Source organism: Rhinoraja longicauda, chromosome 37, assembly GCF_053455715.1.
Source record: "Rhinoraja longicauda isolate Sanriku21f chromosome 37, sRhiLon1.1, whole genome shotgun sequence".
Classification (NCBI taxonomy): Eukaryota; Metazoa; Chordata; class Chondrichthyes; order Rajiformes; family Arhynchobatidae; genus Rhinoraja; species Rhinoraja longicauda.
The window spans coordinates 15,415,569-15,435,242 of NC_135989.1; the positions used below are offsets into that span (position 1 = coordinate 15,415,569).

Here is a 19,674-nt window from a genome sequence, read left to right on the forward strand (position 1 = left end):
GCGAGATCGGCCCTTTGCTTTACCGCTCTCCCTCGACCTAAAGTGCGTCACTCGCGGCCTAAACTAAGGCGGTCCGCGGCAGATTTGGCGGTGGAGAACGGTGGCGGAGCGCGGATGGGAGGCGGCACCGCCGGGCGTGGATGGCCGCTCGGAGTCGGCGCGGCTTCAGGCCGACCCCTCCACCTCGCCTTGTCGCGGCCCTGAACATGAGGCGGCGAGGGTCCGCGGTCAAAATGGCGGCGGCAGAGGAGGAGGAGAGGGCCGGGGCGGGGCCTGTCCTCTCCTCTCTTCTCCCTCGTGTCTCCATTCATCAGTTCGCAAGTGATAACAGCAGAATTAGGCCATTCGGGGTGTACTCCGATTAAGTAATGCTGGAACAACTCAGCGGGACAGGCAGCATCTCTGGAGAGAAGGAATGAATTACGTTTCGGGTCGAGACCTTTCTTCAGACTATTCCTCCACATTTCTTTCCTGCGCAAGTGTTCCACACCCCATTCAATTATGCCTGATCTATCTTCTCCTGCCTTCTCCCCATAAATTCTGACACCTGTACTAATCAAAAATCTATCTAGCTCCACTGCAAAAATATCCATTGACATTTCACTGCACATCGTGTATGTGTTTGTGACAAATAAACTTGACTTGGCTTCCGCAGCCTTCTGCGGCAATGAACGCCACAGATTCACCACTCTGGCTGAAGAAATACCTTCTCATCTCCTTTCTAACGTAATGTCCTTTTATTCTGAGGCTATGACTTCTGGTCCTAGACTCTCACTAATGGAAACATCCTTTCCGCATCCACTCTATCCATGCCTTTCACTAATGAGTAAGTTTCAATGAGGTCCCCCCCCCCCAGCGAGTGCCTTCAAACACCCATTAGATGTTAACCCACTCATTCCTGGGATAATTCTTGTAAACCTCTGGACCATTCTGTTCCCAAGCCTCTCAGACCGCAGCGTCTTACAGTGTGGAAACAGGCCCTTCAGTCCAACTTTCCCACGCCAACCAACGTGTCGCATCTACGCTAGTCCCACCTGCCTGCATTTGTCCCATATCCCTCTAAGCCTGTCCTATCCATGTACTTGTTTAAATGTTTCTGAAACATTGTGAAAGTACCTGCCTCAACTACCAACTCCTACAGCTCGTTTCATACACCCACCACCCTTTGCGTGAAAAAGATACTCCTCAGGTTCCTCTTGGATCTTTCCTCCCTCACCTTCAGCCTATCTCCTCTGATTTTCAATTGCTCTCCTCTTGGCAAGAGACCCGACCTATTCATCTCACGATTTTGTACACCTCTATAATATTACCCCTCATCCTCCTGTGGAAATTAGAGGTTATATCCAGCTGTGGCACAGATTGCTGACATTCACAACAGTCTGCTGTTCAGTTTAGATTTTGAAAAGCCTTCAGTCTTTTCCCTCTGGGATTCACAAGTATTTCTGAATCTTCTCTCTCCACCTTTAAGTCATGCATTCATATTTTATAATATTTAATTCTCCTGGTCTGCCATGTTCTCCTGGTCTGGCTATTTTTTTGGGGTACATGATGTTTATATATCCCTTGGGGAAAATAGATTGTGCATTAACCTTTTACGCTTTGGTTGGAATTTTGTAAGTGAAGTGAGATATCACCATGTTGGTTTTGTTGCTGGTCAAAATAGTGGTAAAATGCCAGATACCAACAAAAGTGTACGTAAGAACATGGTTTACATTTAAATCTGTGTTCTTCAAGACAGGATTTGGAATATAACTGCTGTCTCCACAGATGTTTGTCTTGTTCTTTTACTTTTTATATGCTATAAATACTAACTGATATGGAAATGCAACATGCATTTGCAGCTAAAATGTGAGGAACATACGTTTTATATTCAGAACCTTTCCTGATTGTAGAACTTACAGGTTTATGATCTGGTCTGCTTTTCAATCTGTCAAAGATGCACACTTAAATATTGGAGCATATGTATAAATATTGGTAGCTTAAAAATTGAAATTTGAAGGCCAGTCATGAGCTAACTCGCATTGAGATGACAATGATAGATTCTGAATATGGATATCTTTTCTCTCTGAACAGGAATATTAACTTGCATCCATTTTATTCTAAAGTGTTTGAAAGTGGGGAAAGAGGGAGGGCAGATGTGAAGTGAGCTATGAAACACTACTGGTTGGGATTATACCTAACAAAGGATGATAGTTGTGATTATTGGCTACTCATCTCCGCTCCACAATATTGCTGCATGATCCTGTTGGGTAATGCAATAGATTTGTATAACTTTCCAGCCTGGATCAGGTTGTTTGATACATTGTGCCCAATGAACACATTCATTTTAAGATCTTGCATGTTAAGTGTTCATATAAATACAAACACATTTGGTTTATTTGCTTTTATTTCCTTTTCAGTCGATGAATTCGAGGTATCCACTTTCACTGAAAATCGCTTTCAAACTTTCTTCTTGCCATTCTATTAATTATTTTGAAAATCTTCCCTGTGCCTTATTCTTGGCTTCAGTCGCCTTCTCTCCATTGTGAGGGTCAGAGGTAGAATGTATGCTAATTTGTTCTGTTTCATTTCATATCCAATAATCTTCATTTGACTTTCAATAGCACAATTAATGGTGAATCCCCTTAAATATGTAGAGGATTACAATTGACTGGAAAGTTAACTGAACACCCACAAAGCACTTATGAGATACAGGACCAACGGCCCAATTAGTCCAGCTATTGTATGAATTTTAAAATAATGTTTCAGTGACACTGATCTTCATAGCATGTTATTAATTCGCATCCTGCCAATTTATGTACTTGCTGCTCGTCTTACTATTTAAACCTAGCAATTCTTAATTTGTATATCATCTATTGCTTTTGTGTTGTGAAATAAATCTGAATGCATAATTTTATACATATTTTTCCATTTTTTTAATTGATGCCTTGCTGTGATGGGATCATGGGAAAATGTAAATTGCAGTGTTTTAATACTTAAATGGCGGGTAGGTGCTGGTCATGTTGGTGGGAGCATTGCCATAACTCGGAAGCATCAATTTGATAAATGTTTTAATTAGTGTTATTGCAATTGAAGAAATAATAATAATATTAAAACAACTATTTTGTTCGTGCTTTTTGAAAAATCACTGGTGATTGTGGCTGTAAAATGTTCTGTGCATTCTCCATGGCATCAGAGACTTGTGTGAACCTGCAGCTTAAATTTAACAGAACATGACTGACTGAACCTGATTAACTAGAAAGAAAGCCTGAATTCAATGGTACATATTAATTATATTGTGGCAACTGGTATAGGTCTCTGCAGAACTGCAATTTAGAACTATGATCACTATTCAAAAGGCTTGACTGGCTTGAAGCTTCATGAGAGTTCACTCTTCCTTGAAGGCTATGAAAGATTTTTGGTAAGCAAAGTACTGTGGGTATACAGTTGAGGGTACAGTGAGATCAAGCACAATGTTAAATTGCAGTGGTAGAGTTGCCTTCTCATTTGCAGAGAGTTGTAAATCTGTGGAATTCTCTGCCACAGAAGGCAGTGGAGACCAATTCTCTGAATGCTTTCAAGAGGGAGCTAGGTAGAGCTCTTAAGGATAGCGGAGTCAGGAGGTATGGGGAGAAGGCAGGAATGGGGTACTGGTTGAGAATGATCAGCCATGATCACCTTGATTAGTGGTGCTGGCTCAAATGGCCTACTCCTACACCTATTGTCTATCATACGTTCATTAAGGAGCAGTAAACATTTGAGGAGGAGGATTGATCCTGGTTGGGAGAGTAATGGTCAGAACTGGGAGAGCAATAACCACGATTTTCCACGTTCGTGGATGCGGTCTCAACATCGATTTTGAAGACACCAATCATGATGAAGGGAGTGTCAAATCTCAGTCCTAAATGGCCTTCTCCTTGTTCTTAAACTGACCCCTGGTTCTGGACTTCCCCCAACATTAGGAACATTTTTCCTGTATCTAGCCTGTCCAATCCCTTAAGAATTTTATGTTTCTATATAAGATCCCCTCTCATCCTTCTAGACCTTGCATCAAAGGCTGAAGGGTCTGTGTACACAGAGTACAATACTGGCATTGATGTTGCACTCTACTTTTGTTTAATCCAAAATTGCCAATGCTCTTTTTGGTTGGAAAACATTTCAAGTTTTTAATTCAAGTTTTTAATTTGCTCCTGTTTTCTTGAAGTGCAGAATTGCTGAAAACAATCGTCAGCGATTGGTTTGGTTATCTCGTCAAGTGCAGATTGATTTACGCATGCCACTGCTTTAAAATACGAATAAAGAGAATTAACGTATGTCTAGGGACAAATAGCATCAGAGTTCATTGCCTTTGTGTCTTTCTGAATGTTGAGATGTGAAAAGATTGTCTCTGTAGAGAATGTATTGTTAAGGAAATAATTAAAATTTTAACATCTAAACAACAGTTGTTTTAATCTTGGCTGGCCTGTAGTCTTTTAAGCTTTTGTAATTGAAGTATGCTTTGACGCAAATGAGTGTTATTGTTTGGGCCATTTTAAATCTTTGCCTACAGAATGTGATCCTGGGGTCCAACTTTGCTCTTGTGCTTTATTTCCCAGTGGCAAAATCCCTTGACCTGTGGTTTGTAATAAATATTACAAATATTTATGTGCATCTAAAACATTGTTGACCAGGAGAAAATTGCAACTTGATGTTAGAAAAACATGAGTAGATCTGATGTGGTGTACTACAGCACGTCCCTTGTCATCAGAACTACATAGCTTCAAAGCTGATCTCGCTTCTCTAGTATGAGCAATTACAATTTCCTCATTATTTACAGAATATTAATGGTTCAGTTCATCCAAACTAATTTGTTATTTTTCTGCATTTTGAATATGCACACAGATTTAATTTTACCTAATAATGGAAGCTACAAGTTCTTATTCACTCTGTTTATTCATAGATACGAGGAGTTGCGTCTGTGGTAAAATTGTCTGTGCGGTGAAGAGGGATTGAAATCTTACCAGCTGAGAGCCTTGGAAAAGCTTTATAAAACCCCAGAAAAACTTCACAAAACTCTAAATAAACCTCACAGGGAACACACTAAGCTACAACAACCTGAGAAGAAAGATCAGGTGAAGACTAAAGCCAAAATGGTAAGTATACCATAATATAGCTTTTTTGTTTCCTTTGATGACTATTGAAAAATTGGTTTCTTTTAGTTAGGAAAAACAGGTAAATTTTCATTTTTGAAAAAATATATAATTGACTAGTACTGTTGTGCCCAGCTGCAGCTGTGCTTATTCACGCCAAATATATTTATTGATCTGTTATTTACCACACTATAACCCTATTGAGGTTGTGGTTCCTTTCTCTCCAGGAGTTGATACTCCCTTAATTTTATCCTACACTAATTTGAACAGAACATTTTGTACTAGACCCTCATAATTTAATGTAGCTTAGATTTATTGTTTCCATTGCATTTACTATTTTGGATTTTTTAAAAAAGATTAGTTATCTAGTTTCACTATATAACCTCTTCTGGTATATAGATTGGAATCTTACCACACTTCTATTTCCATATAAATGGAATAAATATATATGATGAATTGTATAGCCAAAGCTGTACAGCATTGCAGGCCAATCGGCCCATTACTTCTTGCTGATCTTGTCCTATCTACATTTGTCCCATGTGCTTGCATTTGGATCCTATCCTTTTATGTGTTGACTATTTAAACCAGGGCTGTGGAGTTGATACCCAAAACACCCAACTCCGACTCCTTGATTTCTTGTGTATCCGACTCCAGCATCACCAAAATTGCTCTGATTCCGACTCCACAGCCCTGATTTAAACTACTCTTAAATGTAGTAATTGTATCTGGTTCCTCCATCTCTTCTCGCAGTGCAATCCAGATATCAACCACTGAGTATATTTTTTTAAAACCCTCCTGTTTTTGATACCCCATCCAGTCCTTGAGCTCTGACGGCAAATGTGTCATATGATGCTTTCGTCCTATCCAAGTGTTTTGCCACTTTCAGGGAACTATGGACTCTGACCCCAAAGACCCTCTATTCATCAACATTCCTTAGCGCTCTGCCATTTACTGTTTATGTCCTATGTCTATTTGACTTCCCAAAATACTTTTGCTTTGCTCAATGTTCTAACCGATCCATTTAGCCAACTTGCCCTGGATCCCGTGCCTTAATTTTCTGGGCCAATTATGTATTAAATTATTAATTGGAATAACATCCATGGTCCAAAAGTACCCGGAGAAACAGCATGTGGTCACAGGGAGTGCGTACAAACTCTGTACAGACAGCACCTGTGGTCAGGATTGAACTGTAACGCAGCTACTCTACCACTGTGTCGCCCTGGTGGCAGGTGGGGCCGAGTAGAATGGCAACAGCAAAGTGGAGTTTGATTGTGCCTGCAGATCTAGTATAGATTAGACAGGCCAAATTATCTCCTGTGCTGTAACCCTTTTAATTTTAATCTGATTAATTGATCATTCGAGAACCCTTTTATGGGAGAGAACTTCCTAAATCTACAGAAATATTGTGGATTTAAAATGGAAATTAAGAGAAAGTTAATCTACCTCAGTTTTATTTTAGCAGTTCAGTATTTTTCGTTCTAGTGCTTGGTGATTCTCACTGCGTGCATTGTAGCTGTGGCACTAGAGCAAGGAAAAAGAAAAGTCAGTTCAAATGCTCCTTGATTAGAAGGGATTAAAAGACCAAATTGTGTTTATTTGAAGATATGATCTGAGGTGGCTGTGATCTCTAAGCTGACAAATAATCGGCAAATGGTGCATCACCTGGATGATGCCTGCAAAAGTCCCACCCCCTTTGAGTTTGTCACCATACTTAAGATAATTGATGATTTTTCTGTTGGTACAATCTAACTCGAGAGAGAGATTTGGATTTGATGTTGGCATTATCTATGGTCTAACTGTTCTGAATATAAAAGTTTTGTAGCGATTCTTTTTTTATTTCCAGCGTCCCATGCGTATTTTTGTCAATGATGACCGGCATGTAATGGCAAAACATGCTGCCATCTACCCAACTCAAGAAGAACTGGAAGCAGTACAGAATATGGTGTCACATACTGAACGGGCATTGAAAGCAGTTTCTGACTGGTTGGATGAGCAGGAGAAGGCCAATTCTAAACCTGAAGTCATCGAAGAAACTGAGGACCCGGCAACAGAGGGAGAGAACAAGGAAGGGTATGTAAGATTTATGTCATAGCTATCTGGTGGAGGGGGGAAAAGTATGGGAACCTGTTTAAAGAGTGATTAGTGCTTGCAGTCCCATTCCGCTATAGGTGAAATGCTGCATGTGTACTATAAGTCAGCTTTGTGGATGGTGCAACAGAGAAGGAAGCTGTTCAAACCAGTGTATCTGCCAGCTCTGGTAAACCTAGGCAATAATTCCCTTTTCTCATTTCCCCATATTCCTGCAATTTTTCCCCCTTTTGACCGTATCGAATTCACAAGTTAATATTGAATTGGCTTTCACTATTGTCCCAGGGAGTGCATGCAAGCGCATCCTATTTTCCCTTAAAATGTTTCCTTATGTCTTGTAATTCTTTTGACAGTCAATTTAAATCTATGTCTACTACATGTTGTATCAGATGCATGCAGGATTTTGACCTATCTCCTCTACCTTTACTGCTGTAAAGAGATTTGCATTTATAAAACTTCTGTTTATGACCCCCTTGGCATCCTAAAACACTTATATAAAGTAATAAAACACCATCTCTCAAATGTAATTGAGTTTTTTAAAAGATGACCAAAAAAGATTAAAGAGGGCAGGGCAATTGATGTTAGCATGGCTTTTGACAAGATCCCCACATAATAAACTGGTTTGTAAAATGCGATCCAGGGTGACCAATTGGATGCAAAATTGACTTGGTGGAAGGTGTCAGAGGAGATATCAGCAAATGTAATAAAAAGGAAATATAGATGCTGGTTTATAAAGATGGACACAAAATGATGGAGTAACTTAGCAGGTCAGGCAGCATTTTCTGAGAAAATGGATTGGTGATGTTTTGGATCCAGGACCCTTCTTCAGATTGAAGGGTCCTGACCCAAAACATCCCTTGTCCATTTTCTCCAGAGATGCTTCCTGAGTTACACCAGCATTTTGTGTCTATCTGTGGCTGCAGAGTTATTTTACAGGTTTGGTTTCCTGTGACCAGTGGAATGCTTTAGCAAGCAATGCTATAGGACCCTGTTGTCATACATTATGATTAACACGTTTTGTGGATGACATGAAAATTGGTGGTGTAGTGGACACTTGGAGGAAGGTTGTCTAAGTTTACAACAGGATCTCGATCAAGGGGGAAAGGGAACAGCAGATAGAATTTAACTTCTAGTGCAGTAATGCATTTTGAAAGGTTTTGAAAGCAGAACTTGCACAGTAAATAGCTGGGCCCTTTGGCAATGTTGTTCAAAAGGGAGATCCAGGAGTACAAGTACGTAGTTCTATGAAAGTGTCGACATTTGTAGACGGGTGGTTAATAAGATATACGGCATGCATGACTTCACCAGATGGGATTGAATACAAGAGTTAAGACGTCATGTTCAGCCATATATGATGATGGTGAATCTGCATCAGGGATATCTGCAGTTCTGGTTGCCGTACTATAGAAATGAAAGGATTGAGATGGAGAGGGTGCAGAAAAGATTCATGAGGGGGTTGCTGCACCTGGAGGGCTTGGTTTAAAAGGAGCAGATCGACTGGACTGTTTTTCCTGGAGTGAAAGAGGCTGGGCATTGGGAAGGATGATGTGTGTTGGGGGCAGGTGAGGGTGACATTGCAGAGTTTAAAACATCATTAGGGGCATACATAAGTCTAGTATTTTTCCAGGGTAGGATGATTTTAAAATTAATGTGCATGGGTTTAAGCGAAGAGAGGAGAGGAAAGACTTTGAAGAGGGTGTGAGGGATATGTTTTTCAAACACAGTGGCAAGTATGTGGAATGAGGTAGTAGAGGTAGGTACAAGTTCGTGGATAGGAAAAGTTTGGGAGATATTGGATTATCGGCATAAACAGTTGGGCTGATGGGTCCGTTTCACAGCTCTATGACTGATTAGCCAGTTTAGTGAAGCGAGTTCCCACTGCAGTAAAGTGAAGACCATAAAATTGATGTTGAGAGATGGGTGAACATTGATTGGCATACAAGGAAGAGCTTTCCATATTTAGACAAATTACATCTCCTTAGTTTAATGTTTCTCCCAGAAGACGGAGGTAGATAATAGTACTGCTTTCCATTGGTACTTCACTGGATATTGTGCTTGTCCAGATACAACTTGAAAAACTATGACTCAGAAGTTACTAATTACTCGTCCTGAGCCACAGATGACATTGCATTTCCCCGTGTTAATGTGTAGGAGAACAAATCCAGCTACTTTTTTTTAACCTTTATTTAATGGAAGTGTGATCCTCTGTACCATTCTGCTAAATCTTTGACGTGTCTTAAGGCTTTGAAATCCAAGAAACAAATACAGGACTTTATAGTTCAGGCCAAATGTGATCATTGTAGTGTAGTGTAACTCTTATGATAAAGGTCTTTGCTTCTGCAAATTTTTTATACCTGCCCCACTTTTGAAAACATTGTTTCTTTTAATCAGTCGTTCCTACACTGCTCTGCATTCAATTTCATCTGTTATACGAATGTCCATTTCGACATTTTTTCTGACCTATAGATTGTTACATACATTGACCTCGCTTCAGAATTTTGAAGTGTGAAGAAGAGTCTCGGCCCAAAAAGTCACTTATTCCTTTTCTCCAGAGATGTTGTCTGACCTGCTTAGTTACTCCAGCTTTTTCTGTCTTCAGAATTTTTAACTCTCTACAGACTTTAAGGTAGTAAAGTATGAAAAGGACCAGCAGATTTAATCAAGGCCAGCTTTTCCTCTATCTAATAGACAAAATAAATAATTATTTTGAAGACAAATTAACATCTACTTTGTTCTAATGTAATATGCTGGTTTATACCAAAGATAGACACAAAATGCTGGAGTAACAAACGTGTGACGTTTCTGGTGATGAAGGGTCAGGGCCCAAAAAATCACCTATCAGAGATGTTGCCTGATCCGTGAAGTTACATAGTATTTTGTGTCTACTTTGTTCTGTCCCTTTTGACCCACTGGGCTTTATTTTTGTGTGGTGTTGGTTAAAGGACGGTTGAAGTTTTAAATACATTAATTGCATTGCCTTAGGATAAAGACTCCTCGGGTTGATGAAAAAGAATTTGCCTTCAAATCTGTGCTGACCCACAATCTGCTATCTTTTTTCCCCAGAGCCAATTAATGTTGCCTTAACTTAACTTTTCAAAATTTCATTGCTATGTTTCAGCATGTTAGACATTGATGCACTTATCATTAATAGTCACTAATATTAAAACAACACAGCCAATTTGTGCACAAGCTTCCATAAACAATGCTACAATTATGAAGGGGGGGGGTGTTTCAATGTGTTTCGACGCTTTATCTGTGGAGAAAACACATGAAATTATGGGATCATATAAATTCATGCAAGTGAACCCATTTTAACTTCACATCTAATAGACAATGCCTTGCTGAGTCTTGTTTTGATTTGCACTCAATTTGTTCAGGTCTTCAGCCCAGACCCAGTACCAAATGGCCATAAGATTGTCCACTAGTGACATAGGGTTGGCTGGATTATGAACCCTTTTTTGAACAGGATGACTTTTTTAACACTTCAGTCCTTTGTAACTCTTTTGAATTGCGAGATATTTTTGTAATTGTCCTTGTGACATAAAACCATTTCCATCTTCACTTTAAAAAATACCAATTTCCTATTTGGCTAATCATTTCATGGCTCTGCAAGTTTTTTGTTTTGGTCTCTAATTGCCCTCTAATTGTGACAACCTCATTGCTCCTGGTATGTATATAACTGGTATGATTCTGTTTTGCTGTTTCTGCCTATCCCTGCAGTACAACCACTAACCCCCAGACCATGGGAAGGTAATTGACACCTGTACCGTAGTAATTCTAGTAAGAATGTAGTAAACGTGCTTCTTTTAAACAGAAGTTGATTTAAATGTAATATCCTAGAATTCACTTTGCCCCTTGGACTTCTAATGCAAATGTAATTTATTACTTCCCAATGTAACAACTGTTGTTTCAGAAATACATTTCATTCTTGACAAGTATAACAATGTAATTTAAAACACTTGTGATGTTAGCAATGCTCTAAGATGGGACATTTAAGGTCATGGGTAAATGAGGCAATACTTTAGTTTTGATTAGGTTAAATAGTGTATCCATAGACTAGTAGGCTCAGTGACTGAAACTACTAATTATTCTTATCCATTGCCATTAATGAATTTATGGTATTTGCTTAACATTCCAGATGCTTTTTGATCTTTGAGTTTTACTTTGAATTAAGATTCAGGTAGAAGTTTTTCAGCAGCTATTCAAAAGCCTCATTAAATCACCCTTGCACACCACCCTTTTGGAACTTTGGAAAGTTTTGTTGGCATTGGTTGTGTTCCTGGACCTTTGCTTGTTAAAGGTAATTTGAGATGTTTTCAGAGTATTGGGTGAACCTTTTGTGAAAGCATTTCTTTTGGCTGGGGAAGTCCAGAAGCATTTGGCATCCTTTTACAAAGTTAGAAATAGTTCTTTTTCTTAAGTGAATTAGGTAATGTTTTCTATACTCGCAGGATAGTGGCGGATCTCTTAGCAAAATTAATAGCTTTGTTATCAAGAGTATGCGGGAGTGTGGCTATGGGGGAAGAGGGTGGCGGTATGTGATTGGGTCATATCAGCCATGATCTTAATAATTGGTGGAACTAGCCTGAGGGGCAGATTGGCCTCCTTTTCCAAAGTTGATGAAATGGCTGTTAACTAAGGCATGACTGGCACCAAACTGGTGCATGCATTTCTATCGTGACCTATTATTTTTCTTTTTCTTTCACAGAATGGAAGACCATGACAACTTTACCATGTATGCCAAATTTTATTATCATTAAACTAGACTATTGCAGAAGCAATTATTGACAAACATTAGATCTGTGATTATTTCTGTAATTTTGCTGCTACTATAACAAAAGTGGGTTTTTAAAAATTACATCACTCCAATTTGAACCACTATTTTCTGACCAAGGTGACTCCATGGTGCTTGCATGTTTAATTTTTTTGTAGAGGATAGGCTTGGTGACTGTAAAATAAATTCTCAAATTTATAACTTCAATTAGAATTCCATTTTACTGTTTATCAAAGCAACAATATGCATGTGGAAAGATTCAAGGAAACCTTATTTAATTTCCTTCAAACATAAATTAATAGTGGTGGCCTCTATCTCATTTTGGCATTCAAACTGATTCTCTCTGCCCTCTGAGCGCAAGATGCTCTGTACTTATTTTTAACCAAACCAATGCCACAGTTTATCTGCTATCTCAGTACTGTTTGGGGATTCTGCTGTGTGCAAATTGGTTTCTATATTTCTTAACACTTTTTTTTCCTGAAGTATTTAATTGGTTGTGGAGTCCTTGGGAGTTGTGAAAAGTACCATATAAATTTCAATGTTATTTTTTCATCTGGAACAGAGTATACTCGCATGAATAGATTTGACTCGCCAATTTGTGTAACCAGTGCAGCTGTTGCAGGACACCTTGCATAATCAGTACAAATCTGACCTCGGGCTTTACTGATGGAAAAACTGTATAAATATGAATGGTTCCCCAAGTCTACTTATCTTTTTATTAATAAATGAAGAGAGCAATGGATGCTTTTGCCTTTTTCCCCCCCCTGCTTTTCATTGGTCTCTTAGAATCAAAGAAACTGAATCTTAAGGATAAACAAGTGATCTTATAGTTAAAAATGTGTTTGAAGACTGAACAGAACATGACAGAATTCCAGATACAGTTTTTTTGGGGGGGGGGGGAGTGAACCCCAGGTCCAAGATAAGTGTCATCAATGATAAGGGCATTTATAATGGTTTGAAGATGGAGCTGTCTGCTAGGTAAATAAGCTTATTGAGTACGCATTGGCAGATATTCATGCAACTGGTTCATGACATTCAACAGAAGTTTATCCCATTTAGAAAGGAATCCATGAGAAAAGAGTCTGTTAACTAAAAGTCAAGAATAATAAATCAAATTAGGGCGTGCAAAGAAGCATGGTCTAGTAGACCAGAGGGTTTTGAATTTATAAAGAGGGAAATTAATTTGAGACAAAACTTGCATGAAATATCAAAACAAGCACTGAGTTTATATGGATGTGTAAAAAGGAAGAGGTTGGCTAAGTGAGTGTGGGACCTCTTGAGAATGGGGCCAGTGAATTAATGACAGGAAAAAAAGTGGCAGATGGATTAAATCAATGTTTAAGTACCATGAGTAGTAAGAGAAGGATGAGGATGGAGAGTTATGGGGGCAGGGGGTAGGTTATGCTATAATTTTGGCACATTCATATTGCGAAGGAGGAAGTTTTAGAAATATCAGGTGAGATGCAGAAGATTGAAGGCCAGCTAATATTGTCCCCATGTTCAAAAGAGTGGACGTGACAAGCCAAGCCAAGCCGGCGAGTCTTAGATGAATGGTGCGGAAGTTGTTGATGATTATAAAGGACAGGATTTATGTTTATTTCGAAAAGCAGATACTAAGAAGAATCGGTGTGGTTTATGCAGAGAAAGTCCTGTCTCAAATCTGAGTTAAGAGTATGTAGCTTAGAAATTGTGGAAGGCAACATGATAGATGTGGTAGAGTAGTTCAGACGGTTCTAGTGTTGACAACCTGGATCCAAAATTAAAGATAAAGATCCATAATTTGCTGGGTGATTGAAAGCACAGGGTTGTGTGGACAAGTGTTCCTTGGGGACCATTGCTGGGACCTTTGTTTATAATATTGGATGAGAATATACATAGAACAGTACAGCATAGGAATGGGCCCTTGGCCCACAATGTCAGTACAGAGATGACAAGTTAAACTGATCTTACCTTTGGGAAGTCAAATTTTGGGAGTAAATGGCAAGTGGTTTAGAGATGTGGGTGTACAGAAGGAACTTTGTGTTCAAGTCCATAGCTCCCTGAAAGTGGTAACATGGATGGATAAAGTAGTGACGAGGCATTTGATATATTTGCCTTCATAGGTCGATGCTCGAGTACAAGGGTTGGGTCATCATGTTGCAGCTGTACAAGATGCCTTTGTCGTACCTGTTAGTAGCATTTATGGCTCAGTCATCAGTCAAGAACTCTGTTCAGATATCTGGACAATTGTTTGGGATAGAATTTCATCTTGTGTAAATTGGTGACTTGGAAAGTGATAGTGTAATTAGAACTTCATATGCTGACAAGAAATCTAAAGATTGTCTTGTAATTAATGTCCAAATTCAAAAAAATCAGATTTTTAAGTGTCTTGATGCGTTTTAGGTTTAAAATATATGCAGTATTTTTCTAGGTAAAGCTTCTCTCCAGTTTGCTTGTTAAGAACAGATAATGTATTTGTTTCCATATACTTCCTACATAGTAAACATGTTCATAACATTGTCCCTCCCTCTATTGCATGCACTCTGTTCACAAATATACCATTGTCAGCAAGATTTTGTGAAAATTACATTCAGGCTTCTAATTTCTTCAATGAAATAGTGCAGTCTTTTTGTTTCATTTTGATGTCCTAGAAAGTATTTTTGCGGGCTCATCAGGCATTTTAGTGAGATGGTCCAGCTATTGAACAAGTCTAAAATGTTGATTCTGACTGAACCTGCTGGTACCAAAGGACTACCTAAACGTGTATCTCTGGACTAAATTGCATTCCCTTAGGAGGAGACTCCACTGCCAATTTGGATACTTTACTGCCTTGATTTTCTTTTGTTGGCTCCTGCTTATTTTGGAAGCCAAAAAATCTTATGGGTGGGAGTGACAAATGTATCTTAATGTAGTAGTATAGACTTGAAATGTTTTGCTTCTCTTGACAGGGAACAGAAGTCTACAGAACTAAATGCCAGCCGGACCCTACGAGGTGTGATGCGAGTTGGGCTGGTTGCCAAAGGACTTCTTTTGAAAGGAGATCTTGACCTGGAACTTGTACTGTTGTGCAGGGATAAGCCGACTAAATCACTGCTGACCAAAGTCAAAGATAATCTGGCGGTACAATTTGCGGTAAGACAGTTTTCCTTGCACAAAATAAACTGCGAACTGTTGGACACTACCTTGATAAAAGATATTTGGTAGCTCTAACAAGTGTGTTCTTAGATGATTTCTTCATCTTAATAACGTTACATTAATCTGAATTTCCGCTTTAATAGTTGAAGTCTGAGAAGGAGTAATGGAATTGTTTGTTTCATTTTATGTAGACCATCACTGAGGAAAAGTATGAAATAGATCCTTCAGAAAAAGATGCCGCAATAATTATAAAGAATGACAAAGAGGAACCACTAACCTTGAAGATTAAATTGACCTCTCCTCTGGTCCGGGAAGAACTTGAGAAGGAGGCTGCTGGAGGTAGGATGGGTTGTAGGTGGCAAACTTCAACCCGCATTAGAAAATGTTTATTGGGCCTTCAATATAGCTTGTTCTTAGGTCATGTCTTGAGGTTAAAACTGCAATATATTATGGTAGTGTTGAGTAATTAATGCTCCTCTTAAGTGTAGTGTCTCCCTGACAGCAAGACACCTACTGGAGAATTGGTTTTAAATGTCAGTTTTGAAGTTTGTTTTAATCCAGTTTGTGAAGATATACGCTCGATATACTTGTTGAATCTCTGCAGTTCATAGTGCAGATATACTAATGCAGAACTGTCTGTCCAAGAATGAATTTGCAGTAATATTGAAGAAAAATGAATTTTACTGTGGGGAGGGAAAGAGTCTGGTAAAGAGCTAGACTGGATGTGTAGGTTGGATCTTTTGTTGTCATTGCTGAATGTAGTATAAGGTCATAAATGGTAAGAGCAGAATTAGGCCATTCGCCCTATCAAGTCTACTCTGCCATTCAATCATGGCTGATCTATCTCTTCTAACCCCAATCTCCTGCAATCTCCCCATAACTGCTGACACCCGTACTAATCAAGAATCTATCTATATCCATTTAATTCGCCTCCACCGCCTTCTGTGGCAAAGAATTCCACAGATTCACCACCCTCTGACTAAATAAATTCCTCCCCATCTCCTTCTTAAAGGAACGTCCTTTAATTCTGAGGCTATGGGCTCTAGTACTAGACTCTCCCACTAGTGGAAACATCCTCTCCACACCCACTGTATCCAAGCCTTTCACTATTCGATAAGTTTCAATGAGATCCCCCCTCATCCTTCTAAACTCCAGCGAGTACAGGCTCAGTGCCATCAAACGTTCATCCCACTCATTCCTGGGAACATTCTTGTAAACTTCCTCTGGACCTTCTCAAGAGCCAGCAGATCCTTCCTCAGATATGGTGCCCAAAATTGCTCACAATACTCCAAATACAGCTGACCAGTGCCTTATAGAGCCTCAACATTACATCCCCGTTGGATGTTCTTTAATGAATGCAAACTAATAAGTAGCAATTTTATAAAATGTAACTTAATGTTGGATAGGAGCTTCTTTCCTAGTTTGATCCCCATGCTGTCAAATGTACTTTCCTTGCTCTTCTACCGTTATTAGTCAGTGGAATTGTGTAATGGTCCGATGCATTTGTTGTTTTACCTTCTGACCACTTTTTAGTAAACAGACTTTGTAAAAGATGTTCACCTGGTCGGTAGTTGGTGGGTATGTAATTTACTAAGAGTTTTGAAAATCCACTTTGAATCTATTCCCATTTGGTTTGCAGGAAGTTGTCCATTAGCTTTTGGTCGTTGGCATTTGTTAGTGTATAAAGTTGCATGCTGATGATTAACATTTGTGTTGTAGTTAGACTTTGGTTCCTTTAGACATGATGGTGGGGGGGGGGGGGTCAGTAGATGGAGTTTGCATCAATGTGTACACCCAAATACAGTAGAGAGCTGGGGGGGTACGTTTAAGAGGGAAATAATCAATTATCCTGTTGAAATTGTGCAGTAACAACACTTGTGTAGTATAATACTGGACAAATGACGGCCTCATTTTCACTATTCAATTTTACTTGTATGGCTAAATGAAAAATATCACATTGGAATATGTATCAAATGTCCTATATTTTGGGTTGTGAAAACCAGTTTGTTAATCTGCACAATTTTCTCATAGATATCGTGATTATGAACATTTCTGCCTATGCCGAACAACTTGAAGTACACTCCTGTGGCAATTAAAACAGCCATGATCTGTAGTATACTGCAGCTTTACATCCTGTAACTGCTCGACATGTTATCTTTGCTCTTTTGTAGCCTTTTGATGGTCCAATACACACAAAATGTTATGCTCTAAAGCTAGTTTTTATAAGGTGATTTAAGGCTTCTGCACAAGTTGTCCAGAAGGCTTGAAACTTCATGATGAAAATTGTTCTTGATTGTGCATGTGTTCAAGTTGTTCAAAGCCACTGGTTTATACCTAAGTAAGTTTGCATTGCAGCAAAAATGACTTTTTCTTGGGCCTTTCGGTTTTGGTTAACATCTGAAAAAGATGACATGGCTGGCAGAGAGTTTTGGATAATGTCTGGCTCTATGTAGAGTCATTATCTTCTACGTTTGTTTTTACTGCGCAGCATATGCCATTTATACCATTGAGTCCTAAGGTGGTAAATTTTTGTCTTATTGCTACTCTGTAAAATAGCTATGCTACACTTTTGCAATTGACGCAAACAAAGGAAGTAACAAAGGAGTTTTGCAATTGCTCATCTGTCTTTCTGGCTATTAATTCTCATTATGCCTGAGCATTTGGCAAATTGTGGTGAATCAGCACATCTTCAATCATGATGGACCTTTTTAACATCAGTGGCGATTACTTGTACAGTGGGTTTACTTCTGAATGGAAACAATGGACATAGTCCAATATGCAATGAGATATCCTGGAAACTACAATGCTTAGTGAGTTAAACATTGGTCTGGCACTTTCCTATCTAGTTGCAAATTCAACTGGTTATGATTGGGTCACGGTCTGGTTTTATATTCTGGTATGAAATAAACTGGGGAATTTGCAGTAAAGATTTTCACTGGATGTTGGCCTACATCACATGACTGTTGCGCCAAGTTGTTGGTGTCTTGCCTCGTATATTTTGTCAAAGGGATCAGAACTTTGCAATCGCACCTCTGCATTAGTTTGACGGATTTCAAAGCAAAGCCAACCACTAGTTTCAAATGGGTTGGGCTTTTAAGTAATTTTGAGACATTTCGTTCATTTGATGACAAGAAAATCTGAGGCCCGTGAACCAAGTGTAATCTGAATAATTTGATTAACTTGCTTCATGAATAGTAATAGCTAAAGTTTTAATTTAATGACTGCATGGGTGATATACTGAGCAAGGCATTAATGACAAAAAAATCTTGACTGTTACTTTCCTCCAACTGGAATAAGGCGTACCAACTCTTGAATAAAGTATATTTAGGGGTGGCGCAGTGGTAGAGTTGCTGCCTTACAACGCCAGAGACCCGGGTTCGATCCTGGCTGCAGGTGCTGTCTGTACGGAGCTTGTACGTTCTCCCTGTCACTGCGTGGGTTTTCTCCATGTTCTCCAGTTTCCTTCCACATTCCAAAGATGTACAGGTTTGTAGGGTTGATTGGCCTCTGTAAATTGCCCCTAGTGTGTGGGATAGAACTAGTTTAAGGGTGATCGGAGCAGATTCATTTAGGCTGAAGGGCCTGTTTCCACACTATCAACTAAAATTGACTTTTTCATCAATAGAATGTATGGGTTCTGAATTCATTGCAGGAGTAAATTGGAAGCTTAATTAAATAAATGCTCTATTCCATGGCACATTTTCTGTATACCATTGAAAGAATCTGTTTTGGTACAGGTCTCTGATCCTGAATTTTATAGCGGTTTTTGATCTTGACTTTCAGATGATTTGGCTAAGATTTTAACCACCTGGTACTTGGTACATCTCCAAAATTGGTGCTGCTAATTCAATGATTGACAATGTAATTTTACATAGTACATTGTTTTTTGTACTTAGGCTCAGTATTCCAGAATATCCATGATAAAATGACCTTATTTGAAACTCTGGTCAGTAATGAACTACTAGACCATTCAATTTTGCTGCAGTGCAGACGTCACCAAGTTCAGAATATGCAGTGGGAGACTGAGAAATGTAAAAATGCAACTAATTTACTTTTGGTGCTGAAAGCCTGTGCACCAAACAGTTGGACCTGAGATAATGGGCTTAATCTGAACATGTAACAACATTTGGACACTGTTTAACAGTTTCCCACTGTATATAAAACAATTATATGGTGTTTTTGAAGTTTTGATATTGCCTGTGGATTTACTATTTGATCACGTCTACCAAGCCTTCTAGTTTGTCAATTCTTTTAGGGACGCTGGACCTTTGACCAACTGGACGCTCTCTGTCATGGGGGCCTGGGCAGTCGACCTTCGTGGGCAGAGGGGGTTTCCCTCGGACAGAGCCCCAAGCCTACTTTGATAGTTTCCTTTTCCTAGTTTAACTAACAACATCGGATAGTTCAATAAGGTCACATCAATACAACATTGTTTTCCTCACATCACTAATAACACTAGTCTAGTGGGTTCAAAAGCCATATAGGATACATATTAGGGATACCTATTACAGACAATGATGTCAGAGATTAGTACACATTCTTTTAAACACTATCATTGTCCAGATGTACACTATAGTGTTCTCCCCATTT

The 19,674-nt window shown here is 39.1% G+C and overlaps 1 protein-coding gene across 5 annotated transcripts in view; it reads left to right on the forward strand.

The window, feature by feature from the left end:
- The window catches only part of ilf3b (interleukin enhancer binding factor 3b), a 42,347-nt gene that overhangs the window by 242 nt on the left and 22,431 nt on the right, over nt 1-19,674 (forward strand). For 3 of the 5 annotated variants that reach the window (XM_078429539.1, XM_078429540.1, XM_078429543.1), the window contains exons 2-6: nt 4,919-5,111; nt 6,931-7,178; nt 11,905-11,931; nt 14,898-15,081; nt 15,276-15,423. In XM_078429539.1, coding sequence (XP_078285665.1) covers nt 5,109-5,111; nt 6,931-7,178; nt 11,905-11,931; nt 14,898-15,081; nt 15,276-15,423 — 610 coding nt within the window. In that variant the 5' untranslated portion in view covers nt 4,919-5,108. Of the gene's footprint in view, nt 1-4,918; nt 5,112-6,930; nt 7,179-11,904; nt 11,932-14,897; nt 15,082-15,275; nt 15,424-19,674 lie in introns of those variants that run through there. The other 2 variants (XM_078429541.1, XM_078429542.1) reach the window with 2 other exon arrangements.